The 27,843-nt window shown below is 43.8% G+C and overlaps 1 protein-coding gene across 1 annotated transcript in view; it reads right to left on the bottom strand.

Moving 5' to 3' along the window:
* Positions 1–27,843, bottom strand: part of LOC139254225 (TGF-beta receptor type-1-like) — a 101,826-nt gene that overhangs the window by 36,668 nt on the left and 37,315 nt on the right. The window contains exons 3-7 of the mRNA XM_070873656.1: positions 27,320–27,540; positions 24,675–24,905; positions 22,103–22,270; positions 12,641–12,797; positions 7,396–7,520 (exon numbers count right to left, since the gene is read on the bottom strand). Coding sequence (XP_070729757.1) covers positions 7,396–7,520; positions 12,641–12,797; positions 22,103–22,270; positions 24,675–24,905; positions 27,320–27,540 — 902 coding nt within the window. The remainder of the gene's footprint in view (positions 1–7,395; positions 7,521–12,640; positions 12,798–22,102; positions 22,271–24,674; positions 24,906–27,319; positions 27,541–27,843) is intronic.

Raw genomic sequence — 27,843 nt, 5'->3', positions numbered from 1 at the left:
AGGAAATCCTTATCAGTCAGGAAATTGTGTTAGGAAAATTGATGGGATTGAAGGCCGATAAATCCCCAGTGCCTGATTGGGATGCGTCCCAGAGTACTTAAAGAAGTGGCCCTAGAAATAGTGGATGCATTGATGATCATTTTCCAACAGTCTATTAATGCTGGATCAGTTCCTATGGACTGGAGGGTAGCTAATGTAACACTACGTTTTAAAAAAAGGAGGGAGAGAAAACAGGGAATTATTTACCAGTTAGCCTGACATCAATAGTGGGGAAAATGTTGGAATCAATTATTAAAGATGAAATAGCAGCGCATTTAGAAAGCAGTGACAGGATCGGTCCATGGATTTATGAAGGGGAAAATCATGCTTGACAAATCTTCTAGAATTTTTTGAGGATGTAACTAGTAGAGTGCACAAGGGAGAACCAGTGGATGTAGTATATTTGGACTTTCAAAAGGCTTTTGACAAGGTCCCACACAAGAGATTGGTGTGCAAAATTAAAGCACATGGTATTGGGGGTAATATATTGACGTGGATAGAAAAGTGGTTGACAGACAGGAAGCAGAGAGTCAGGATAAACGGGTCCTTTTCAGAATGGCAGGCAGTGATTAGTGGGGTTCCGCAGGGCTCAATGCTGCGACCCCAGCTATTTACATTATACATCAATGATTTAGATGAAGGAATTGAGTGTAATATCTCCAAGTTTGCAGATAACACTAAGCTGGGTGGTGGTGAGAGCTGTGAGGAGGATGCTAAGAGGCTGCAGGGTGACTTGGACAGATTAGGTGAGTGGGCAAATGCATGGCAGATGCATTATAATGTGGATAAATGTGAGGTTATCCACTTTGGTGGCAAAAACATGAGGGCAAAATATTATCTGAATGGTGGCAGATTAGGAAAAGGGGAGATGCAACGAGACCTGGGTGCCTTGATACATCAGTCATTGAAAGTTGGCATGCAGGTACAGCAGACGGTGAAGGCAGCAAATGGCATGTTGGCCTTCATAGCTAGGGGATTTGAGTATAGGAGCAGGGAGGCCTTACTGCAGTTGTACAGCCTCACCTGGAATATTGTGTTCAGTTTTGGTCTCCTAATCTGAGGAAGGACGTTCTTGCTATTGAGGGAGTGCAGCGAAGGTTCACCAGATTTCCGGGATGGCAGGACTGACATACGAGGAGATATTGGATCAACTGGGCCTGTATTCACTGGAGTTTAGAAGGATGAGAGGGGATCTCAGAAACATAAAATTCTGACTATATCTAACAAACTGGCATCAACAACTCTCTGCAGTAGAGAATTTACAGGTTAGCAACTCTGAGTGAAGATGTTTCTCCTCATCTTGGTCCTAAATGGCTTACCCCTTATCCTTAGACTGTGACCATTGGTTCTGGACATCCCCAACATCGGGAACATTCTTCCAGCATCGAACCTGTCCAGTCCCATCAGAATTATATTCAAGAGGGAGCTAGATATGGCCCTTATGACTAAAGTGACCAAGGGGTATGGAGAGAAAGCAGGAAAGGGGTACTGAGGTGAATGATCAGCCATGATCTTACTGAATGGTGGTGCAGGCTCGAAGGATCGAATGGCCTACCCCTACACCTATGTTCTATGTTTCTATGCTGCATTTGCCAGGTGACTAATGCACTGTACGCTCGCAGAATGGACTTCATAAACTTCAAGACCAGGGAGACCCAAAATGAGAGGGCTAAAGGTTTTTGGATGATGATTTGCTGGCTTCCCCAACATTCAGGGTTCCATTGACTGTATGCACATCACCCTGCAAGCATCTTTACAGAATGCAGAGGTTTTCCAAAACCAAAAGGGATTCCACTCCATGAACATACAGATGATCTGCGACCATACTCACCGCATCATGGCAGTCAATGCCCAATATCCAGGGAGCATCCATGATGCTTTCATCTTGCGAGAGCAGTGTCTCATGCATGTTCCAGCGTCAACCACAAGGCCAGAGCTGGATGCTCAGGGACAAAGATTACTGCCTCGCCATCTGGCTCATGAACCCCCTCCGGAACTCTCAGACAGAAGCCACGCATTGCTATAAGGAGAGCCATGCAGTCAACGCAACATTGTCGAACAGACCACTGGAGTGCTCAAGCAGCGCTTCCGATGCTTGGACCACTCTGGAGGCTGCCTACAATACTCCCCTCAGCAGGTCTCAGAGTTCATTGTGATGTGCTGCATGCTACACAACTTAGCCATCATGAGGGGACAGGAATTGCCAATGGGGATTGCAGGACCATCTCAGGAGAAAATGGAGGAGGAGGAAGACGAGCCTGGCGAGGAACCCATGCCACCACCACCATCACAACCACAGGGGAGACATCATGAAGATTTTGTCACTGCAAAAGCCTTACATCGGCAGCTCATAATTGAACGCTTTGCTTGAAGAGTGAACGGCACGTTTGACCGTTGCCTGGCCACTCTATCCCACCATGTTGACTATTCCCTCTCTTATTCTGCAAATGAGACACTACACAGAAATGGTTAAGGTAAAGTAAAAATGTATTGCACATTGTAACATTGTAAATTTTGTAACCTTCATTTTGAGACTTAAATAAAATGAGCTGTATCCAGCTGTGTGATAATTCAACAACATTATCAGAACATAATCCAGTATCAAGCATCAACAACATAATCCAGTGATACTGTAACAATGATACTGTAACATAATATATAATACATCCAGCATCAACATAATCCAGTGTGGTACTGTAACATAATGATACTGTAACATAACATACGATGCATCCAACAACGTAATCCAGCAGCATCAATTCCTGCCCCACTATTTCCCCCCCCCCCCCCTCCATCATGTTTTGCCCTCCTACCCTTCATCACCCTCCGTTGTCTGCTGCTCCTACTCAAAGTGGCACCAAGATGGCATGCAGTAAGGCTGCCAGAGCGCTGCTGTGATGGGGGGAGACACAGTATCTGGGATACACTGGACTAGCTCTGTCAGAAGTGGTTTCTGACACATGTGGTTTGGGTGACAACCGTCGCTGAAGCCTGGTTGGCAACTGAGTGGGGGTGGGGGGGGGGAGAGACAGAATGCTGTCATCCGGAGAAATGACACCACTTCCCATAACCCTGGAACCACTCAGTTGCCGACGGGGCTAGTCCCTAGCAACCGCAGCACCTTGCTGGCCTGCTTCGGAACCATCACCTCCCCGTGTGACAGTGGAGAATGCAGAGAGTATGGAGGCAGGCATGGACTGCATCATCTGCCCAAGCTGAAGCAGAGCTTGTGCCTGTGATGTACCATAATCTGCAAGGACTCACACCACACTCTCCGGGACTCCACTGTCACTGCTGGAGTCCACCAGCCTCGTGTGGGCATTGATGGCCTCACTGGTATCACGGCTCGCACAGACAATCTGCGACCCTACCTCTGTAGTGATCGTTTTCAGACCGTCAATGCTCGTGGGAATCCTACCCAAGACATCAAGCAGCTGACGGCTGATTTGGATGCTCTCCCTGGATATTCCCACCATGTCCAGTTCCATGTCTGCCTGCCTGTAGCAACCGACTTTGCCGACTCACCCTCCGGAGAGATAGCCTGTGGCAGTCAACCCCAGCACTGCATTACTGCACGCCACTAGTCCCAGGAGCCTCACATGCCTCGAACCCTGAGAACGTCACATCATCCTCAGAGGCGCTGAGTGCCAGTGGTGGAGCAGGGGTCAAATGATGCTGTGCCGGAGTCAGCTCCTCCTCCTCCTCCTCCTCCTCCAGAAGATGGCCTGATGTGGAGTGGTCCCTTGAGGGATGCTGTGACTGATCATCTGGAAGTAGAGATGACCAGTAGTAGGGAGGGGGCAGAGTAACATGAGGCAGGTCACATAGCACAGGCTCATTTGAAGGACTGCCGCTACTCCATTATGTCTAGTCCAGGGACATTGCTCCAACCGAGCCCAAGGATTGTGCAGGACATTGCCCCAACCTAGTCCAGAGGCACTACAGGACATTGCCCCAACCCAGCCCAGCCCAGGGAGTGTGCAGGACTTACCCTCAGTATCCGAGCGGAGTCAGTGCCCCCACTGGCAGCTGCCTGACCAGTGACGCCAATGTGGTCTGTCACTCTCTCCTCGATGTCCATAAGTGGCAGGGTCTGATGCGTACCACCACCTGAAAATGGGAATGGTTACATGATGATCCATCTGCTCTTGTGGCACAGATAGATAGCCACCAAAGCACTTATACCAAACTGTCTGAATGTAATACTCTGTTTAATGGCCATGGAAATGCATATGGTTCATCAGCAGGACATCGAAGTGTGGAGCCATCTTAAGAGATTTCAGAAAGCAATCTTAATGTGTAAATATCATTCATGGCAAATAGGTAGGCTTAGTTCGGCACCCTATGTGTCATGCTGAGAGTCACTAACAGCATGCAAATATTACTTGCCACTTATCAGCCCATGACTGCCGCACATCTCAACATTGTAAAAAATTATAAATAAGCACAAAGCCTGAGCAGTTTATGATCTGATCTCATCTCATTGTGTTACTGGCTTGCTGCAAACTGAATGCAATCTTATCTAGGAAATAACGATATTATCTGTACTTCACTTCAAAGATGAGTGTTGGTGTTTGAAGAATATTTGCTGTAGTCTGTAAGCACTGGGATTGGTCTGGTCGACCAGTGGATGCTAGCTGAGCTTAGCACAGGTTCACACAGCACGCCACTTACACACGGTCTTTGAAGGACATCTATGGAACTGCCTTAATGCAAGCAACGGTAAAATAAAACCAGAAATGCAGGATATATGCACAAGACCATCAGCATCTGATGGGAAAAGACAGGTGTGAACCCTCTCTCTGAAACAGAAGATAAACCAGTCCCTTTATAGGATTGAATCATTACAGGGTGGAGAGAGAGCCAGCAGAATTAGCACACAGATTCTTTCAAAGAAATGAAAAACTGAGGGAAGATAAGCAGAGGTCTTGGTGAGGCAGTGAAAAGCCATTGCAAGAAAAAGATGCCGAAATAGCTAAAAAGGCATGGGAAAGAAAAGACTTGCATTTCTATAGTGCCTTTCACAACCTCAGGACATCCCAAGGTGCTTTACAGCCAATGAAGTACTTTTGAAGTATAGTCACTGTTGTAATGAAGGAAAGCTACAATTGTTTTAAAAAGGTACCCGAAATATGATGAAATTAATTGGAAGATGGATCAAATTCAAGAAAATAGAGGCTGAGAGCTTGGTGAAGTCAGTATTATGAACAAAGAGCTGCACATCCAACTCTTCATTGACTGACATATGAGGAGAGACTGGATCAACTGGACATTATACACTGGAGTTTAGAAAGATGAGAGGGGATCTCATAGAAACATAACATTCTGACAGGACTGGACAGGTTAGATGCAGGATGAATGTTCCTGATGTTAGGGAAGTCCAGAACCAGGGGACACAGTCTAAGGATAAGGGGTAAGCCATTTAGGACTGAGATGAGGAGAAACTTCTTCACGCAGAGTTGTTAACCTGTGGAATTCTCTATCACAGAGTTGTTGATGCTAGTTTATTGGATATATTCAAGAGGGAGTTAGATATGGCCCTTACGGCTAAAGAGATCAAGGAATATGGAGAGAAAGCAGGAAAGGTGAATGATCAGCCATGATCTTATTGAATGGTGGTGCAGGCTCGAAGGGCTGAATGGCTTACTCCTGCACCTATTTTCTATGTTTCTATAGCGAGAAGGCGGTTGAGGAGGACTCAAGCGACAACTTTCCCAGTGGTTGATAGCAGGGAGATTCCTCTGTAGTTGCCGCAGTCGGACTTGTCCCCTTTTTTGAAGATGATCATGATCACTGCATCTCTGCCATCTTCTTTCAACAGCCCTACTAAAGCTTCATTAGCCTCGTGGCTGAATCGCCTGGCACGTTGTCTGCAATAGTCATCCTCCACACACAAATTCAAAATGTGAAATGGCTAATTCAGCCTCGGTTGTACTGCGCATGCGCACGCAGAAGTGGCCACGCCCTGCATTAGCATTTGCAACAGGAGACAAGACCAGAAGTGCGGTAAAAATTAAAAATGTAAAAATCCCGCATGCACAGAACGGCAGATCGCATCAGCGCTGGAACTTTTGGCTCCGGTGCAAAGTCTGTGGTGCAACGCCGGAGTTAACACTAATGCACCACGTGGACTTTCATTCGGCGAAAGTTCCTCACTCTGACCAACGTTATCCTGGCACTAAATTTTTCACTCGGCCATGAATTGTACCAGGAAACGAGCGAAAACGCAAAGAGCTGAAAATCCAGCCCCATTATTATAAAACGCTAACTTGCAACATTTAGCTTTTATGTTTAAAGGAAAACCAAAGTTCTGATCAAATTTGGAGAGACACCATGAAAATCTTTTTTGTGAAGCTAAATAGCCAAGTCAAGGTGGGGATGGGGACGGGGGAACGGTTGTGGGGAAGAGATTACATTAAAAAGTTCAGGTTGGGGAAGGGCTCTATCATAAATAAGCAATGTTTTTTTCTTTCTTTTCTCAATTTATTTGTAGACTTCCTTATCAGCAGAAGAAACAGAAAGGGAGAGGTTTTGTCACAGCAGGTAACTACAAAAATCGAAAACACAAGACATTAATCACAGGGGTTTTCAATTACCCAGATAACTGCAGGGGAAAAACCAAAGGGGATGCATGTTTCTATGGTAAATGCAGGGTTGCTTCCTTCCTCAGTTTATCGAGTTGCTAACAAAGTCTAAGAGACTACTGTGGATCAGTATAGAATCATAGAATGGTTACAGCACAGAAGCAAGTCATTCGGCCCTTCGAACCCGTGCCAGCTTTCTGCAAGAGCACTTCAGCTGGTCCCCATCCTTTCCCCGCAGCCCTGCATGTTTTTCCCCTTCAGAAATTCAGAGGTTTATAAAGCAGACGTAGAGGAGCATTTATAATTCATCCAATATAAGAATTAAAATATGCAGCTCCCTCAGTTGGTTAAGACAGACAGTTGCTGATGACATTCCCTGCTCTATGGCATTTGTACAATTTTGGTGAATGCGGATAGTGAGTTGCTGAGGTTTTTGTTTGCTTTAACTTTATTAGCAAGGAGGTAAGCAAGTTTTGATTGTGAATTATGGAGCACTTTGTTGTATCTATGGCCTATTAATAGTGTGGAGTACAACAGTGGTAATGCAAAGTTTTACGAGACATATTACATTCGATTCTCAACCCTTCAAATGTTAAATGTCAATGATCACACTGCTTAAAGAACTAATGCAAGTACTGTGCAAGTCAATGACATAAATGTGCACTAAAGCAAATAGGTTTTGCACACCAGCCGACCAACCATAATATATCTGGTTTTCATTGGCAAAATGCATTTTTCATGCTCACAGTTTTCAAATCTCAAAATTGATTACCTCCAGCAGAACATCTGTGTGCTATCTCCCAAAATACCAGACCCAAGGCATATACGTCTATACGTTTGAACAAGTCAAAATGCCTCATATTGATAGTATCATCAAGAACTTCTGGTGCCATGTACCTGAAATTCAATAATATATTAATATCTTGAACTTCAATCGAGCATAACAATAAATGTAACCGATCCCTGATCATTTAAACTTTGACATACACTGAAAACTTTTCAATTTAAATTAATCCATTTCAAAGAGCATAGCCATAAAACTGAAAATTTAAAATTAGGAGGAACATTATTATGCATGTTGTGCATCATTTCCTGAAAGCCCTTTCCACAAACCTTCTGATAAAATATGAATTAATACAATGGAAGATTTATTTTGTTTAGCATTTACAACAAATTAATAAATGCTATTATAACGAACGCATATACAATTTCACTACAAATTTTGAAGAGATGATTAGAATGGCCAATCATGAAGGCCCAGTAGACATCATTTACTTGAATTTCTAAAAAGCTTTTAATAAAGTGCCACGAAAAGGATTGTGCAAAAAAATGGGGTCTTGTGGTTTGGGGAATCAAATGAGAATTTAGTTTAAAAAGAAACAACAGGTAGCTTCCCAGTGGCGGCCAATCACAAGTGCATTGCCCAAGATTCATTACTGGGTCCCCTTCAGCTCATTACATTCATTAATGATCTGGAGGAGAGCATAGGCACCATAAAAATTACATTTGCAGGTACACCAAATTGTTTTGCAGAGGGAAATAGGTTGCAGCTGGATTTGAATAGATTGGGGAAGTGACTCCAAGACTGGGGGGGAAAAAATCCTTCAAATGTAACAGTGTACAGTTACGCATATAAATACACATAATAAGTAGGTGTCAGTTAAAAAGCAATTGTAAGGGAGAAAGATTTCAGATGGCAAGCTGGATGATTTTGGGAAAGCCCAAACAGGCAAGCTGCATCAGGTGCCCGATTGATCTCTGCAGATTAGTGATGAGGCCTGAGGCCCAATTTGTGGCCAATCCCTGAAAATTCATATTCAGTACATGGGGCATGTCCAAAGCAAATTGGCCATGTTGTATTACAAGACTGATCACAAAATTGGGATGTATAAGGCTTTAGTATCCCATCATTTGTCCAAGTTTGGTCCTCCAACATCAGGTAGGGCGGGAGAAATTGGACCGTGTGCCTGTTTTTTTTTTAAAAAAGGCACAAAATGCACATCGGAGGTACTAATTTCTGATCATGATTTCCAAGTTGGCAGTTGATGACTTTCAAATGCCTGGAGCACCCATTTAAAACAGGCATTAAGACCTTGAATATGTTAATCAAGAGAATCATGCCGGTTTTGGGACTCCGATGTCATATTCAGCCAAAACTGGGTGGAGCATGTGCCGGGAGTGAATCACTTCGTTTTTGTAGGTCTACGGCGACCTAACCAGTGGTCCTTAAAGGGACCACCTTGTTCAACTACCTTAATATGGAGCCAGGGATAGCAGGAATGCTTCTCCTGAATCTACAGTAAACCACTGCCAGACAATGGCTTGCCCATTCCCTCCCCAGGTTAATCAGAGGGCCAGTTCGGATGACAAGCTGGATGATTTTGGGAAAGCCCAAACAGGCGAGCTGCATCAGGTGCCCGATTGATCTCTGCAGCTTGCTGTTATTAGTGATAAGGCCTGAGGCCCAATTTGTAGCGAGCTTCAGGCCTCCTCCTTAGTCCACGCATTGTAGATACGTCACCAATTTCGCACTGGTTCCCGGTGATAATCAAGTTACTCGGTTATTGTGTTCTGGATTTTCATTTATAAAAATGCAAGTTGCTGTTGCGATGGTGGTGCTGATGGGATCAGGTAAAATACTGGTTACCCAATCAAACTGAGGAAGCATGGGTTTGAGGTTGTATGTTGGTAGTCTTACTTTTCCAAGAAGGTACTGATCTGTGGAACATGATTTCAGAGGAGGCAAAGTAGTCTGATCTATTATAACTTTTCAAAAAAGATGTTAATGGTGTTAAGTCTTAGGATTTTTGACCATTTTTCCAGGGAAAGGATTTGAAAAAAGTTAATGTTGGGTGTTTATTACTTGTTATACAAAAGAAAGGTTGTGATGATAAGTAGTTATGATGCTGATGAGCTAGCAATAATGTTGTTTCCTCAGAGTGTAAACAACCCATTTGTTAGCTTATCTCAACAATTAATCTCACACCCACTGTATTACAAAGTGTTTTATTCTCCTTTTTTGGCTATTTACAAAAAGGTGGAAGAAAGGCTCTTTTTGAAATAGTAAGGCTGAGCAAACAGTCAAGGTTTGTTAAAGGGAATGCTGTGCGGGCTTTTGCTAAGGTGAAGGAGGTTAGAAATGCTGGAGAATAGTTAGGACACCTTTGTTTAAGCCAAGTAAATTGACCCACTGATATGGTGAAGCATGGTAATGTTCTCGTCACTGCACGGAGAAGTTGCACCAATTAGTAACAAGCCTCACCTTACCTAATGTGAATTTGAACAGATTGAAGAAATACATGTGCCAATGACACAAATATCTGCTCCAGATCACAAGAGGGTGTGACTGTTATGCTATTATGCAAACAGATACAGGACAGTGAGAGTCAACGCCCATAAAAGTAAAATGCTTCGACAGCTTACAAAGTGACGAATGCCACTGAACCCGAAAAGATATCTATGGCAGACCCAAATTTGTAACTGATGAATTTCTGGGAAATGAGGTGCTCACAACATGTGGAAAACAAGAGTAAATCATTCTACAAAATAATTAATGATTCTAGGACCAGCAAGAACTTGCCTCATCATGCATGACAGGACCGGAGAAGAATTTTGGCCATGCAATCCTGAATTGACTACAATTTTTGTGTCTTTGAGGAAATAGTGGAAGGAATAGTTATACACAGGGATGAAATCAACTGAAGAATGGGGACAAGTCTGAATAGGCCTGATGGCCTTTTCTTGTCCTAGATTCAGAAAAAGTAGCAAATCTTCATCCAGTGTTTCTGAAAATTTTCAATTTTCAGCAAATACAACTGAACATTAACAGAAAGAATGCAGAATTCCACTTCCAATTAAATAAGCAATTAAATCCACATCTGGTTACATGTGGCTTTATTTCCCATCCAAGCCTTTTGTAACATCATATCTTAAATGACATCAATGTTACAAACAAGTAATATTATGATCCCTCAGTTTATCAAAGCTTGTTTCTCAATGTGATGTATGAAGTTATGAGATTGAGAGGGAATATGATTGAAGTTTCAAATTAATAAGGCTCAGGGGATAAAGGGCTATTTGAATTGGCAAGAGGCAGCAGAATCAGGAAACACAAGTATAGTGAGAAGATGATGGAACAAGTCACTTCGATCATTTCAGGGCAAGATTAAACAAATTATCTTGAAGAAGCATTACTGGATATAACATGCCAGGATGGGAAGTCGTCAGATTAGATGGATTTATGAGGGTTGATATTCCTCATTTTCCCCCTCCCCCACCCTCCCTGGGTGCAAGTCAACAACAACTTTTATGTATATAGCACCTTTAACGTAGTAAAACATCCCAAGGCACTTCACAACAGTGTTGCAAGACAAAACAGATAAATCTGATACCGAGCCACATAAGAAGAAATGATGGCAGATGACCAAAAGCTTGATTAAAGAAGTAGATTTTAAGGTGCGTCTTAAAGGAGGAAAGAGGTAGAGAGGCAGAGAGATTTAGGGAGGGAGTTCTAGAATATATCCAAAGTGCATTCCACCTGACCTGACCCCACCTAAAGTCAGGTCATTACCCTAGGCCCAGCATTCCTCTGGTGCAAAGCTGGCTCTTGATCAGGCCTTATGTCTGGAAACTGGGAAAGAAAGTTAACTGTTGTCACAGGTCTCAGGCAAAACAGCTACCAGAAGGCCTCCAGTCCCAAATACTCTGCTACATCAGTAGAGAAAAATGTACATCATTGTTTTGCTTTTTTCATGTACCGCATATGAAATGTGCATTGCAACTCGGATCAAGTTCTTACAAATCAAAATATTAAGCTAATAATAGCACTGTTCAACAGTTTTTGCTGATAGACAGATTACAGCTCCAAGATTGCTTCACAGTCATTTGATTTAATAGAGGATGAGGAGCAGGAACAGAGAAGGTCAGCTACAGATGTTAGATAGCAACAGAGCTGTTCGGTTTACACTCACAGCTTCCACAAGTTGAGACACAGCTACGTAGAAATGCCTAAAGGAACACTCCTCCAGAACTCAGGTTTGAAAGGAAGGCAGTTACAGAGTTATATTGTCCATTTCAAGTGACAGGGGAGCATTGAAAGCTGTGAACTATCTGCCAGCAAAAACTGGTCACCATTGATAGCTTATGATTCCTGATGTGTGAGAACTTGGCTGAGCTCCAAAGTGAATTCATATACAGTGCATGAAAGCAATGTCAGCTCGTCCCTTAACCAATAATACTCCAACTTTCAAGCTGATTACTGCAAAGTCTGACTGTAAAAGAGCACTGTCCACTGAAAAGTCCTACAGCAAATTAGAAACAGCACTGAGTGGGATGTGTAAAACTCAGCACTCCCCAGTAATTCTTGTGTCTAACTGCTCATTTGCTGCCATCATATTGCACTATGCCAGCAGGGGTTCCTAAACTATGTTCATTTATTTTTCATAGACTCCTTACTTAAGATTATGAATTGACACATTGAAGGAGATTGAAACAGGCTGCAGAAGTAATAAAGTTTTAACAAATAATCAGAGAATGTAAACATACTAATTAGTAAATATATTTTTGTTAAAACTTTGTAGTTTCCCAAATGACACATTTTGTTCACTCCCTAGGTATTGGGCAACCAGTGCTGCAGAGTGTGAATTCTTATTCTTGGCTCAGGAAATTTTCTTTGCACTTGGAGAAGTGATTCACACAAAATTGCAGAAAACACACTTGCAATAATCTTCATTAAAGTATACATTTTAAAGACAAATTATCCACATATTGCATGCATAAACAAAATAAACAATGGGGTACAGTGCAATATTGAGTTTATTTTTCCTGTGAGGGAAGCTTCATGATTTATCTGGCTTTTTCACTTGGGATTTATCAATTCTTCATGAATAGAAGAATGGCTATTAGTGAGTGCCTTCTACATATGCAAGTAATGGAGAATCGCCAATCTAAAGATTTACAATAGCTAAGTACATAAGCAAAAAAATATATAAATTACATAGATAGATTTTAAACAATACCTCTTGGTTCCCACTCTGTGATTGTGTGTAATATCAATGGTATCTGTCGCTGAATCATGACGTACTGCCAAACCCAGATCAGCAATGGCACATGTTCCATTCTTTCTCACGAGAATATTTTTTGATTTGAGGTCACGATGTGCAATAGCAGGCTTACCTATTACATAAATCATGATTCATTTAAAGTTGTTATCCCATCACTGGTGCTTACATGGTTATTAATTTTCACATAACGGGCCATTTTACAAGTCCATGCTGTGGTCAGGAAGCCTCACCGATCAGGAGCACAGGTTGGAAATTTGGAACCCACTTGTTTTGTAAAATTGTCGGCAGTACATGCCTCTATTTACAATATACAATTATGGTGGGCAAGGCTCCTCACCTACAGCACAGATTCTTAACAGTAATTTAGAATAGTTTAAAAAAAGAAATAATACCGTTGAAGCATTCAATTTCTATTTCTTGCTGAACTTTTGTACGTCACTGCAAAAGCCTGTAAAAGGCTCAGCAGTCCGGGGAGCGTCGAGAGAGGCGGGAGTCCAGAGAGGCAGCGGCCTGTAAAAGGCTCAGCAGTCCGGGGAGCGTCGAGAGAGGCGGGAGTCCAGAGAGGCAGCGGCCTGTAAAAGGCTCAGCAGTCCGGGGAGCGTCGAGAGAGGCGGGAGTCCAGAGAGGCAGCGGCCTATAAAAGGCTCAGCAGTCCGGGGAGCGTCGAGAGAGGCGGGAGTCCAGAGAGGCAGCGGCCTGTAAAAGGCTCAGCAGTCCGGGGAGCGTCGAGAGAGGCGGGAGTCCAGAGAGGCAGCGGCCTGTAAAAGGCTCAGCAGTCCGGGGAGCGTCGAGAGAGGCGGGAGTCCAGAGAGGCAGCGGCCTGTAAAAGGCTCAGCAGTCCGGGGAGCGTCGAGAGAGGCGGGAGTCCAGAGAGGCAGCGACCTGTAAAAGGCTCAGCAGTCCGGGGAGCGTCGAGAGAGGCGGGAGTCCAGAGAGGCAGCGGCCTATAAAAGGCTCAGCAGTCCGGGGAGCGTCGAGAGAGGCGGGAGTCCAGAGAGGCGTAGCGGTGCAGCTCCAGCTGGGAGAGAAGGCAAAAAAGTAGAAGGAAATCAAAAGGTGACGTCACAGCCAACGTGGTAAGTGATTGGCTGCTGATTGGTGAGTAGTTTTTCTTTTTCTTTATTAGTCAGTAACTTTTAACATTGTTGTCGGCAATTTAAGTGTATCTAAGGGTTAAGTCATGGCAGGACAGCTCGGTCACGTGATATGCTCCTCCTGTACCATGTGGGAACACGGGGACAACACCAGTGTCCCTGACGACTACATGTGCGGGAAGTGTGTCCACCTCCGGCTACTGACGGTCCGCGTTGCGGAGTTGGAGCTGAAGGTGGATTCACTCTGGAGCATCCACGATGCTGAGAATGACGTGAGTATCACGTGTAGCGAGTTGGTCTTACTGCAGGAGAAGGGTCCACAGCCAGCGAGGGAATGGAAGACCAGCAGGAAGAGTAGTGCAAGGAAGGTAGTGCAGGGGTCCCCTGTGGTCATCCCCCTGCAAAACAGATACACCGCTTTGAGTACTGTTGAGGGGGATGACTCATCAGGGGAGGGCAGCAGCAGCCAAGTTCATGGCACCGTGGCTGGCTCTGTTGCACAGGAGGGCAGGAAAAAGAGTGGAAGAGCGATAGTGATAGGGGATTCAATTGTAAGGGGAATAGATAGGCGTTTCTGCGGCCGCAACCGAGACTCCAGGATGGTATGTTGCCTCCCTGGTGCAAGGGTCAAGGATGTCTCGGAGCGGGTGGAGGACATTCTAAAAAGGGAGGGAGAACAGCCAGTTGTCGTGGTGCACGTTGGTACCAATGACATAGGTAAAAAAAGGGATGAGTTCCTACGAAATGAATTTAAGGAGCTAGGAGCTAAATTAAAAAGTAGGACCTCAAAAGTAGTAATCTCGGGATTGCTACCAGTGCCACGTGCTAGTCAGAGTAGGAATCGCAGGATAGCTCAGATGAATACGTGGCTTGAGCAATGGTGCAGCAGGGAGGGATTCAAATTCCTGGGGCATTGGAACCGGTTCTGGGGGAGGTGGGACCAGTACAATCCGGACGGTCTGCACCTGGGCAGAATCGGAACCAATGTCCTCGGGGGAGTGTTTGCTAGTGCTGTTGGGGAGGAGTTAAACTAATATGGCAGGGGGATGGGAACCAATGCAGGGAGATAGAGGGAAACAAAAAGGAGGCAAAAACAAAAGACAGAAAGGAGATGAGGAAAAGTGGAGGGCAGAGAAACCCAAGGCAAAGAACAAAAAGGGCCATTGTACAGCAAAATTCTAAAAGGACAGAGGGTGTTAAAAAAACAAGCCTAAAGGCTTTGTGTCTTAATGCAAGGAGTATCCGCAATAAGGTGGATGAATTAACTGTGCAAATAGATGTTAACAAATATGATGTGATTGGGATTACGGAGACGTGGCTCCAGGATGAGCAGGGCTGGGAACTCAACATCCAGGGGTATTCAACATTCAGGAAGGATAGAATAAAAGGAAAAGGAGGTGGGGTAGCATTGCTGGTTAAGGAGGAGATTAAGGCAATAGTTAGGAAGGACATTAGCTTGGATGATGTGGAATCTATATGGGTAGAGCTGCAGAACACCAAAGGGCAAAAAACGTTAGTGGGAGTTGTGTACAGACCTCCAAACAGTAGTAGTGATGTTGGGGAGGGCATCAAACAGGAAATTAGGGGTGCATGCAATAAAGGTGCAGCAGTTATAATGGGTGACTTTAATATGCACATAGATTGGGCTAACCAAACTGGAAGCAATACGGTGGAGGAGGATTTTCTGGAGTGCATAAGGCATGGTTTTTTAGACCAATATGTCGAGGAACCAACTAGGGGGGAGGCCATCTTAGACTGGGTGTTATGTAATGAGAAAGGATTAATTAGCAATCTCGTTGTGCGAGGCCCCTTGGGGAAGAGTGACCATAATATGGTGGAATTCTGCATTAGGATGGAGAATGAAACAGTTAATTCAGAGACCATGGTCCAGAACTTAAAGAAGGCTAACTTTGAAGGTATGAGGCGTGAATTGGCTGAGATGGATTGGCGAATGATACTTAAGGGGTTGACTGTGGATGGGCAATGGCAGACATTTAGAGACCGCATGGATGAACTACAACAATTGTACATTCCTGTCTGGCATAGAAATAAAAAAGGGAAGGTGACTCAACCGTGGCTATCAAGGGAAATCAGGGATAGTATTAAAGCCAAGGAAGTGGCATACAAATTGGCCAGAAATAGCAGCGAACCTGGGGACTGGGAGAAATTTAGAACTCAGCAGAGGAGGACAAAGGGTTTGATTAGGGCAGGGAAAATGGAGTATGAGAAGAAGCTTGCAGGGAACATTAAGACGGATTGCAAAAGTTTCTATAGATATGTAAAGAGAAAAAGGTTAGTAAAGACAAACGTAGGTCCCCTGCAGTCAGAATCAGGGGAAGTCATAACGGGGAACAAAGAAATGGCGGACCAATTGAACAAGTACTTTGGTTCGGTATTCACGAAGGAGGACACGAACAACCTTCCGGTTATAAAAGGGGTCGGGGGGTCTAGTAAGGAGGAGGAACTGAGGGAAATCCTTATTAGCCGGGAAATTGTGTTGGGGAAATTGATGGGATTGAAGGCCGATAAATCCCCAGGGCCTGATGGACTGCATCCCAGAGTACTTAAGGAGGTGGCCTTGGAAATAGTGGATGCGTTGACAGTCATTTTCCAACATTCCATTGACTCTGGATCAGTTCCTATGGAGTGGAGGGTAGCCAATGTAACCCCACTTTTTAAAAAAGGAGGGAGAGAGAAAACAGGGAATTATAGACCGGTCAGCCTGACATCGGTAGTGGGTAAAATGATGGAATCAATTATTAAGGATGTCATAGCAGTGCATTTGGAAAGAGGTGACATGATAGGTCCAAGTCAGCATGGATTTGTGAAAGGGAAATCATGCTTGACAAATCTTCTGGAATTTTTTGAGGATGTTTCCAGTAGAGTGGATAAGGGAGAACCAGTTGATGTGGTATATTTGGACTTTCAGAAGGCGTTCGACAAGGTCCCACACAAGAGATTGATGTGCAAAGTTAGAGCACATGGGATTGGGGGTAGTGTACTGACATGGATTGAGAACTGGTTGTCAGACAGGAAGCAAAGAGTAGGAGTAAATGGGTACTTTTCAGAATGGCAGGCAGTGACTAGTGGGGTACCGCAGGGTTCTGTGCTGGGGCCCCAGCTGTTTACACTGTACATTAATGATTTAGATGAGGGGATTGAGTGTAGTATCTCCAAGTTTGCGGATGACACTAAGTTGGGTGGCAGTGTGAGCTGCGAGGAGGATGCTGTGAGGCTGCAGAGCGACTTGGATAGGTTAGGTGAGTGGGCAAATGCATGGCAGATGAAGTATAATGTGGATAAATGTGAGGTTATCCACTTTGGTGGTAAAAACAGAGAGACAGACTATTATCTGAATGGTGACAGATTAGGAAAAGGGGAGGTGCAAAGAGACCTGGGTGTCATGGTACATCAGTCATTGAAGGTTGGCATGCAGGTGCAGCAGGCGGTTAAGAAAGCAAATGGCATGTTGGCCTTCATAGCAAGGGGATTTGAGTACAGGGGCAGGGAGGTGTTGCTACAGTTGTACAGGGCATTGGTGAGGCCACACCTGGAGTATTGTGTACAGTTTTGGTCTCCTAACCTGAGGAAGGACATTCTTGCTATTGAGGGAGTGCAGCGAAGGTTCACCAGACTGATTCCCGGGATGGCGGGACTGACCTATCAAGAAAGACTGGATCAACTGGGCTTGTATTCACTGGAGTTCAGAAGAATGAGAGGGGACCTCATAGAAACATATAAAATTCTGACGGGGTTAGACAGGTTAGATGCAGGAAGAATGTTCCCAATGTTGGGGAAGTCCAGAACCAGGGGTCACAGTCTAAGGATAAGGGGTAAGCCATTTAGGACCGAGATGCGGAGGAACTTCTTCACCCAGAGAGTGGTGAACCTGTGGAATTCTCTACCACAGAAAGTTGTTGAGGCCAATTCACTAAATATATTCAAAAAGGAGTTAGATGAGGTCCTTACTGCTAGGGGGATCAAGGGGTATGGCGAGAAAGCAGGAATGGGGTACTGAAGTTGAATGTTCAGCCATGAACTCATTGAATGGCGGTGCAGGCTAGAAGGGCCGAATGGCCTACTCCTGCACCTATTTTCTATGTTTCTATGTTTCTATGTTTCTAAGAATGGAATATTTCCCAGTTTTTACTACCCAGTGTCAATATCACGTGCTCCCAAGTCAGGTAGCTACAGACAGGTAATGCTCCCTCTATTCTACCCAAACTTCCTTAGAATAGCTCCAAATACAAAGTGTAAAATTTTCCACTTCTCACATTTTGCCTTTTTTGAAGGAAACTGACAATATAGTGTTGTTATTTTTTGCTGTGACCCATGGCCATCAGAATCTGTATTGAATAAGTAAATAAGTAAAGTAAATTTTCCATTGAATCACACTAGTCAGAAGAGGGGACTTTCATCCCATCAGCCTGGATTGGATTCAGAATAAGTCCTAAAGATGTGCTAATTCACCATCTTACTCGGCCTTCCATATTAGATCAGAAAGATGACTGACTAATCATTTCTAAGTACTAATCCTTCCATTCCTTCAAACTTATAATTGGATGAAAAATATGGCCTTTGGAGCTCACTTTTAATCAAAGAAAGCCACTCTCTTTTTGTAAAATGCTATCAATTCCAAAGTGGCAGTTGAATCCAGGAGGGAAAAAGGAAAAGGGAAATAAAATGTTAAGAAAAATTAGTTAAAATAGATGAATTGTTTAAAAATAAATAACGGAGAATGGGAGGAAGTACTTAAAATACAACTTTGAAAAAAGTTTTTAAGTATATATTTTAATTGTCATGAGTTAATATAAGAGTTACAATGATCTAATAGACTTTGACTCGTCGACTCACCCTATCCCGGAACCAGTGCGCCACAGTCATCAGTGCGTATGCCCCAATACGCGATGCAACAGATGAGGCCAAAGAGGGTTTCTACTCCAAGCTCGAAAAATCCTTGTCCTGCATCCGCGCGGGCGACAAGCAGATCCTCCTCGGTGACTTCAACGCCAGGGTCGGCAATGACACAGACATCTGGGGAGGCGTGATTGTCAGAGAAGGGATAGGGAAAACCAAGTCCAGCGGTACCCTACTCCTGACAAAATGTCGAGAACATGAACTTGTCATCACAAACACATTGTTCCATCAGAGGGACAAATACAAGGGCATCATGGCAACACCCTCGCTCTAAACACTGGCAACCTGCTCGACTATGTCATCGTCTGAGCCATGGATCGCAAGGACATGCGCATCACCCGTACCATGACAGGAGCTGACGACTGCTGGATGGACCACCGCCTAATCCGATCCAGCATTGACAACATAGCCACAAAGCGAAGGGGGCAGCAGAAGCAGTGCCGCAAAAAAGTCAATGCCGGGGCACTTAAGCACCCAGCTAAGAGAGCCCTATACAGCCAGCGCCTAACAACTCACCTGGCGTGCCTTGATGACCCCCGAGAGGCAGAATGCCCACAGCGCTTGGTCTGCCCTCCAGGCCTCCATAACCAGTGCCTGCAAAGAGACGATCAGTCACTCAACCAGGAAACACCAGGACTGGTTTGATGAGAATGATCAGGAGATCCAAGAGCTAATAGATCGCAAACGCAGGGCATTTCTGAGCCTTAAACAACAACCCAACTCGGGAGCAGCATAGCTGCATTACAGACGGCTCAAGGCTGAGGTCCAACAAAAAATCCAGGACCTAAAGAACAGGTGGAGGAGAAAGCACAGGAGATACAGCAGTTGGCCGTCAGCCATGGTGTGCGAGAATTCTTCATCACAGTCAAGGCCACCTACAGTCCAAACACCCATGGCCTCGTCCAGCTGCTGGCCAAGAATGGGGAAACACTCATCAAGGACACCGAGGCAGTCAGGGCCCGCTGGAAGGAGTACTTCGAAGATCTCCTCAATCGAGACTCTGCCTTTGACTCGAGTGTTCTCGACTCCATTCCACAGCATGCTACCCCACCACCACCTCAGTGAGACCCCAACACTGCACGAGGTAGAAAAAGCCATAAGACAGCTAAAAAACAACAAGGCTACGGGAGCGGATGGAATCCCTGCTGAGGCACTGAAGTATGGCAGAGAGGCACTGTTGGCGCGAATACATGACCTCATCTCTCTCATCTGGAGGGAGGAGAGCATGCCGGGAGATCTTAGAGATGCAGTGATCGTGACCATCTGTAAAAAAGGGGACAAGTCCGACTGCGGCAACTACAGAGGAATCTCCCTATCAGCCACTGGGAAAGTCATCTCTCAACCGTCTTCTCCCTGTGGCCGACGAACTCCTCCCGGAGTTGCAGTGCGGATTTCGTCCCCTACGGGGCACAAGAGACATGATTCTTGCAGTGCGACAGCTGCATAAAAAAGCAGGGAACAGCGCCAGCCCTTATACATGGCCTTCTTCGATCTTACAAAGGCCTTTGACACGGTCAACCGCGAGATTCTATGGAGCGTCCTCCTCTATTTCGGAAGCCCCCAAAAGTACGTCACCATCCTCTGCCTGCTCCACGACAACATGCAGGCCGTGATCCTTACCAATGGATCCATCACAGACCCAATCCACGTCCGGACCGGGGTCAAGCAGGGCTGAGTCATCGCCCCAACCCTTTTCTCAATCTTTCTCGCTGCCATGCTCCACCTCACAGTCGACAAGCTCCCCTCTGGAGTGGAACTTAACTATAGAACCAGTGGGAACCTGTTCAACCTTTGCCATCTCCAGGCCGGGTTCCAAGACCACCCCAACCTCTGTCGTCGAGCTACAGTACGCGGACGACACCTGCGTCTGTGCACAGAGGCTGAACTCCAGGACATAGTCAACTTATTTACTGAGGCATGCGAAAGCATGGGCCTTATGCTAAACATCTGTAAGACAAAGGTCCTCCACCAGCCTGTCCTCACCACACACAACTGCCCATATTCATCAAGATCCACGGCACAGCCCTGGACAACTTCCCTTATCTCGGGAGCCTCTTATCAACAAGAGCAGACATTGACGATGAGATCCAACACCGCCTCCAGTGCGCCAGTGCAGCCTTCGGCTGCCTGAGGAAAAGAGTGTTTGAAGACCAGTCCCTCAAAACGGTTACCAAGCTCATGATCTACAGGGCTGTAGTAATACCCGCTCTCCTGTATTGCTCAGAGAATGGACCATGTACAGTAGACACCTCAAGTCGCTGGAGAAATACCACCAACGATGTCTCCGCAAGATCCTACAAATCCCCTGGGAGGACAGAGGCACCAATGTTAGCGTCCTCAACCAGGCCAACATCCTCAGCATTGAAGCACTGACCGCACTTGATCAGCTCTGCTGGGCAGGCCACATAGTTCGCATGCCAGACACGAGACTCCCAAAGCAAGCGCTCTACTCGGAACTCCTTCACGGCAAACGAGCCAAAGGTGGGCAGCGGAAACTTTACAAGGACACCCTCAACGCCTCCCTGATAAAGTGCAATAAATCCACTGACACCTGGGAGTCCCTGGCCAAAGACCGCCCTGAGTGGAGGAAGTGCATCCGGGAGGGCACTGAGCATCTCGAGTCGCCGAGAGCATGCAGAAACCAAGTGCAGGCAGCAGAAAGAGGGTGCGGCAAACCAGTTTCACCCACCCTTACCCTCAACGACTTTCTGTCCCACCTGTGACAGAGACTGTGGTTCTCGTATTGGACTGTTCAGCCACCTAAGAACTCATGTTAAGAGTGGAAGCAAGTCTTCCTCGATTCTGAGGGATTGCCGATGATGATGATGATGATGGAGTCTTTTGATGCAATATTAGTGTTTATTTCATTATCACAGTATGCAAGTTGAATGATGATTCGGGGGGAACTGGGCTGTGGGAAGGTGGAGTTGTCCCCCGCACCCCCTCCCCACCACCACATCCCCGGGGAAGGGGGGAGGAAGTTGAGTTAAGGAAAACCTAAAAGGTTCTGTAGAGTGAGGGAAAGTATATAATATATCCCTATCTTGCAGTACTTACTTGAGTGATCACACTTACAAAATATTATTTCGATGGACCTGCCAACAGTACATCAAAGCCATCAGGAGGGTAAATTTAAACTTTGCACACATCTCTGCCTAGTTTAATATCAAGCATATTATTACAAAAAAAAGCACAGTATGCGCTCTTCATTCGGAGTAATAATTAACACTTCACAGCGTATCTAGCAATTTCAAAATTAAAATGCAAATATTATCATGCCTACTCAGATTTAAACACATCCTAATTGAATGAACGTAATCAAACCTAGTTGGTAATAGCTACAGAAATAAGAAACTATGGTCCGCATTTCAATTATTGACTTAACTTAAAAACAAAAATGTTTTACCTTGTGTGCCAACTATTTCCATATGGAGATGTGCTAGTCCACTTACTATAGAGAAGGCAAGTTGCATCATACCATCTACAGTCACAGTGTATCTGTTTAAGTAGTCAAACAATGAACCATGCTCATGGTAATCTGACACAAGCCAAAGCTGAGTCCATGTGCCATTATCTAATAGGAAAGAAATATGTAAACAATATTTAGAATTGTTAATTAATACAGAATATTTAATTTACGAACACTACTTTCATTTTAAAATCTAATCATTAAGAATATATATTATTTGCTAAATGTTCATTTCAGTTAGGTTCGTGACTATCAATATTTAAGTCACATACACAAGTGTAACTTTGAACAATTCCACTCAGAAGGCCATTATTCGGCTAAGTATATCACTGAGGGCAATCAAAGCTCAAAACTATAATTAATTAGAATACTATGTAACTGAACACAATAACCCTTACTCCAAAAGTGGTAAATAATACTTTGCAACAAAAGTTGTTGAAGTATCTAATGGGCTCAATTTTCTCGGGTCATTTGCACCATTTTTTTTGGAGCCGCTGTTTTTTCTGGCATAATTATTTAATTCAAAGTTTCCCCCTGGAATCTGCACCAGCGTAACTGGTTTAGTGCCGATTTTTCTAGATTAGTTTTTTTTGACATCATGTCTGCACCAGTTTTTAGCATTTTTCATAATTTGCCCAAAAATGTTTTATCCTAGGTCGGCGTATCTGGCCACTCCCGAAAAACCTTCTGGTGAGTTAACAGAAAGCAGTGCACATTGAAAAATCGACGCTGAAAGACGCCATTGTTTTTCATCAAAGTTTTTGGAGGGAGTCTCTTGAAATATCCATAATAAAGTTCAACTTTTTTTACCTTTCAAATCAGTTCATGGAAGTTTCTTGGATTTCTGAAGTTTTCATTTTTTTTTTACTTACACACCACCACCAAAAGTCTTCAAGCTGGACTGGAGGGGGGTCATAGCATTGGCCGTTAGAGGCTCAGGGCTCAGCTGGAAAACAAGCCCGGTGGTGGGGGTGCGGTTGAGGTGGCGAGCGGAAGGCTTCTGCACTGAGCCCGGGGAGGGAGGTGGCGATCGGAAGGCTGCTGTACTAGGCACAAGACTGCAATGAGTTTTGGGGAGGGGGCGGGAGAAGGGAAGCAGTCACAAGACTGCAATGAGTTTGGGGGAGGGGGCGGGGGCGGGAGAAGGGGAGCAGTTACAAGACCCGAGTGTGGTCCATCCATACAGACCTTGGGGAAAGAGAACAAAGAACCTGTCCTGCCTGCCTTCCTGCCATTTTGAGCTTCTTGCAAAGGTAAAATTTAACTACGGGGGCAATATTGACAATGCCATATCTCCGTGCAAGCCTGCTGCATGATGGTGCTGCAGAGGAGAAGACTGATTCGATGTCATCGCATGAGGAATATCAGAGCCCGTACAGTGCTGGGCAGGAGGCCTTACCCAAGTCGGGTATATGGAGACAGGCTTTGATGTACTGTTGGCAGGGTTTTCCAGAATCCTTAAAATGTTCCCGAATCCGGACCCACCGACCTTGCCGACCTCAGGGCCCCACCGCTGCCCGACCTCGATAGCCTTGCCGCCGCTTGCCTCGGGGCCTCCTCGCCTGAACATGTCCTCAGTGGGGCTGGACTCTCTCTCCTCAGCGAGGCCCCAACCCCCTCTCCTCGCCGAGTCCCTCCCCCCCCACCCCACCTCACCACCACCTTTCTGACATTCCGAAATCCGGAAATACCCGAACCTGGGCTCAAGTGTTTCTAGATTAGTGATGTTAGAAAGACGATCGAGAGTCTGGAAAAGCCCGGAATCCGGAACGGCCTCGATCCCGAGGGTTCCGGATTCTCGACGCTGCATCTGTAATCACAAAGATTCGGACTTGCTTTGTTCGTTGGTCCTTTTTTGTGCCTTTAAGGACCACCAAGGTCAGTTTAAGTTGCTTCCCTAATGAGTGATCTCTCCAGTTCACCCAGTTGTAATTACACGAAACAAACAAAACACAGAAATCAGGGGCAATTCAGATTTTCAGTTAAGTTCAGGTCTTACTCCTCATAGTTTCTCTACTATTTTCATAATATCTGTTTTTTGAACTCTGTGCATGAGGAAGACATCTAGACATAATTAAGTTTTTGCAATCAGTATGCTGAATTAAATACCACCTTGGTGCTTTTTGTTTCCCGTTCATTACTTTGTATATTAAACAGAATTCAAAGTTCCTCTAAAAAAAATATGGACCGATTCAGAAGTTATTAAATTTTGAGCTTCAGGAATCTTGTATAAGAAATCAGAAAACTTGTTTGATACATTATAAACATGATGGATTACATTAGTAAAATAGCAGCTACTACAGAGAATATCACTGCTAGCATTTGTCAATGAAATTAGACACTAAAATGAGTCAAGTAATAGACATTGTACAATCCTTTTCTTTGATTTTATGCAGATTTTATACAATTGGCAATGGTAAATTCTTCAACAAATCTAATTATCACATTATTTACTTAGGTATTAGTTTCATTTTAAAATTCCTTTATTTTAAACTTATGAATGTATTACCTTTATTGTCAGCAGCAATGAAACCCAGGATATTTTCATGTCGCAGCATGACAGTTTGGTAGATTTCTGCCTCTCTGAACCAGGACCGCTCTTCACGTGAGGAGAAAATTTTAACTGCTACATCTTCCCCGTGCCACTTTCCATGCCATACTTCACCAAACCGTCCTTTGCCCACAATTTCATGAAGAACAATTGTTCTGGCTATTGTCCTTTGGACAAGTAGTGGCAAACCTGACAAGTATTATAGACTCATTATTCAATAGAGCTATTTTCAGTTTTGACATTCATAAAAGACTGCACTAAAACACTATTTAGTTTCTGAAGAGCAAGTTCTTAAGCATATTTTTAATAAAGTTCCAACATTTTCTTCTTTTTTACATCCAAAACCGTTTATAACATGTCAAATAAGAAAAAAAATAATTCAAAATACATTATTAGAAGCATAAAATACTGGGAATCCACAACAGGTTCAGCAGCATCAATAAAAGGACAGGTTTAAGTTTTAGGTAGAAATCCTTCATCAGGAAGTATAAAAAAGAAGCATGGTAGGACTGACCAAAACAGAAAGAACTACAGGTAAATGTCAAAAACTAGATATGCAAACTATTACTACTACTACAACAAAAAGGCAAAGATTTTTTTTTAAACTGGTAAGGTGTTAAATGCTGGTGATAAAAATAATTTCAGTGGGACTAATTAAAGATGAGTAAACCAGCTCCAAAATGGAAGGGGTTAAAGATGAATATGAATGGGAGAAACTGCAGGGAAAGAAAAATAGGAAAAATTGTAAAAGTCTGAAGTTTCTCTAAAGTTTCCCATCGTTCTCCTTCTCCATCTAATGTATCTACTCTGGTGACTCAATTTTCTGCAAGTTTCCAAAATATTCTTTATCCTTCACTGAGGTTTTCCCTTGTGTGTGGTTGATGAGGTCCTTGACCATATCTGGTCATTTCTATGCCTCCACTCTCACCCTTTGTCCTGCTCTCATATCAACACAAACTCTCATCTCGCTTTTCATCCTACAATGTCCTGCATCCATTATAGAATTGTACAGCACAAAAGGAAGCCATTCAGCCTAGCATGCCTGTGCCAGTTCTTTGAAAGAGCTAGCCAATTAATCCCATTACTCTGCGCTTTCCCCATAGCCCTGCAAATGTTTCCTTTTAATTATATATCCAATTTCCTTTTGAAAGATGCTATTGAATCTGCTTCCACCACCCATTCAGGCAATGCATTCCAGATCATAACTCGCTACATAAAAAAATTCTCCTCATCTATCCTCTCATCTTTTGTCAATTATTTTAAACTGCCAGATTTGCCAATCATCTTTTGTCAGATAATCTTCTGCCGCTCACAATGGCCGGATTTTGTGGTAGAGATAATGGTGAGGCTATCAATGCTCACCATTACTCAGGAGTAAATCGGACAGCAACTTTAGGCGTTCGCACATGTGTCGTTAAATGCTGAAAGCAGGATGTTGCTGTACGAGATGCCCTCTCCTCCACAAGCTTCGCCATCTCGCCGAGAAACACGGCATTCATACACATGGAAGGGTGCAAAGTTGTGGTATTTACCCACGAAATACCTACTAAACACGCTAGAAATAGTTAGGGCTTGTCCATTCATGTGCAAGAGAATTTTTAACAGCGTGATAAGTCTTAATTACTGTCAAACCACCTCTCTGGTACTGAAAATTTACTTTTAAAAATGTAGAGTCTCAATCCTTAAGATTTTAACTATTGTTGGAGATTTTTTTTTTTAAGTTTTTCAACAATTACTTTTTCTTTGTCTGCCAATCAACATCTTTGACCCATTAAAGTGAACAATTAAAAGGGTGGAGTCTAATTCCTTTAGATTGTGAATTGTTGGAGATTTTGAAATAAAAATAAATCTTTACTTTTCCTTTCTGTTCCTTTTTTCTCTCTCTCAATTCAATCTTTCTTTCCCTTTCTATTTCTCTTTCTCTACCTGATTTGACATTGAAATCACCCACTCCAATTCATCCTCTTTCTCAGTCCTTACTCTGCTCATTTCTCAATCTTTATATCTCATTGGTTATGGAGATACACTGCTGGTCCCATTGTTCACCAAGGTCCCAAATGCCCTCACTGCACCGTAATTGGTTTGCACTTCCAGCAACTTTGTGGGAAAAATTTCCTTGAGCTGAAAGTGCAGGAACACGTCTAACCAACAGGGCATGGCATGAGATGCCCTGCTCTTGCAAATTCTGGGCCATTAAATATATTTTAAAGTGTCAAATAACAAAGTATTTTAAACATTTTTTGATCAATCTACTGTTCAGAAGATGAAGGGGTAAACTGGTACAATTTAATGTTCTCTATATCTATCACATATCACTATGTGGACTGAAACGTGAGGATACCACATTTTAAAGAGGTGGTGATGATACAGCCAAAAAGAACAATGTCAAGAGTATAATAAATGTAATGCAGCAAGTTCACAAAGGATTAAAAGTTATGTCTCTGAGAAATCTTACAGAATAAGTTAATTCTTTTTTTTTTAAAAAAGGGTGTGAATTAATTTGATCAAGTTAAGAATACCCAAAAGGAAATTAAGGTTAACAATGATCCTAATGCACATTATAACAACTTTCTTACTAGTTTGTTATCCTATTATTGACCTACCAGAGCCTGATCCTGTAGTCATATCTGTGAGAAGATCCTTCAGTGTTTTTCTTGCTGTAACATAGCTACATCCAGGGTCCTCATCATTGTGTCTTTTCGTTTTCACATTGGCACACGGTTGTCTACAGAATGCATGCACTATCACCAACAGAACCAAGCACGAGAAACCTAAAGGTGCGGTTATTACAGCTGCCAGCTCCATGGGTCCCCAGCTTGATTCACTAAGGTGATTTTCTATCAAAAGAGAAATGAGAAAGCACATTTTAATGTATTTTTTTATAACACATACATCAGTCTATTAAATATATCCTTTAAGATACCAGCCATTCCATTCCCATTAACAAAACATCTTCTTAGATTAGGTCCTATATGCTACACATCATTTCCTAGAAAGAGTGGCCAACTTTTCCCAGACCCCTCCCATTCAGCTCTAACTATCAGCAAAGTGGAGAATGAGACAATTCAATGTTCCCGTGACTTGCTGTCCAATTATCCCTGCCACCCCCATGAGCAAATGCTTAATT

This window comes from Pristiophorus japonicus, chromosome 3 (genome assembly GCF_044704955.1).
Source record: "Pristiophorus japonicus isolate sPriJap1 chromosome 3, sPriJap1.hap1, whole genome shotgun sequence".
NCBI lineage: Eukaryota > Metazoa > Chordata > Chondrichthyes > Pristiophoridae > Pristiophorus > Pristiophorus japonicus.
This window is presented reverse-complemented; position numbering and strand designations above follow the sequence as displayed.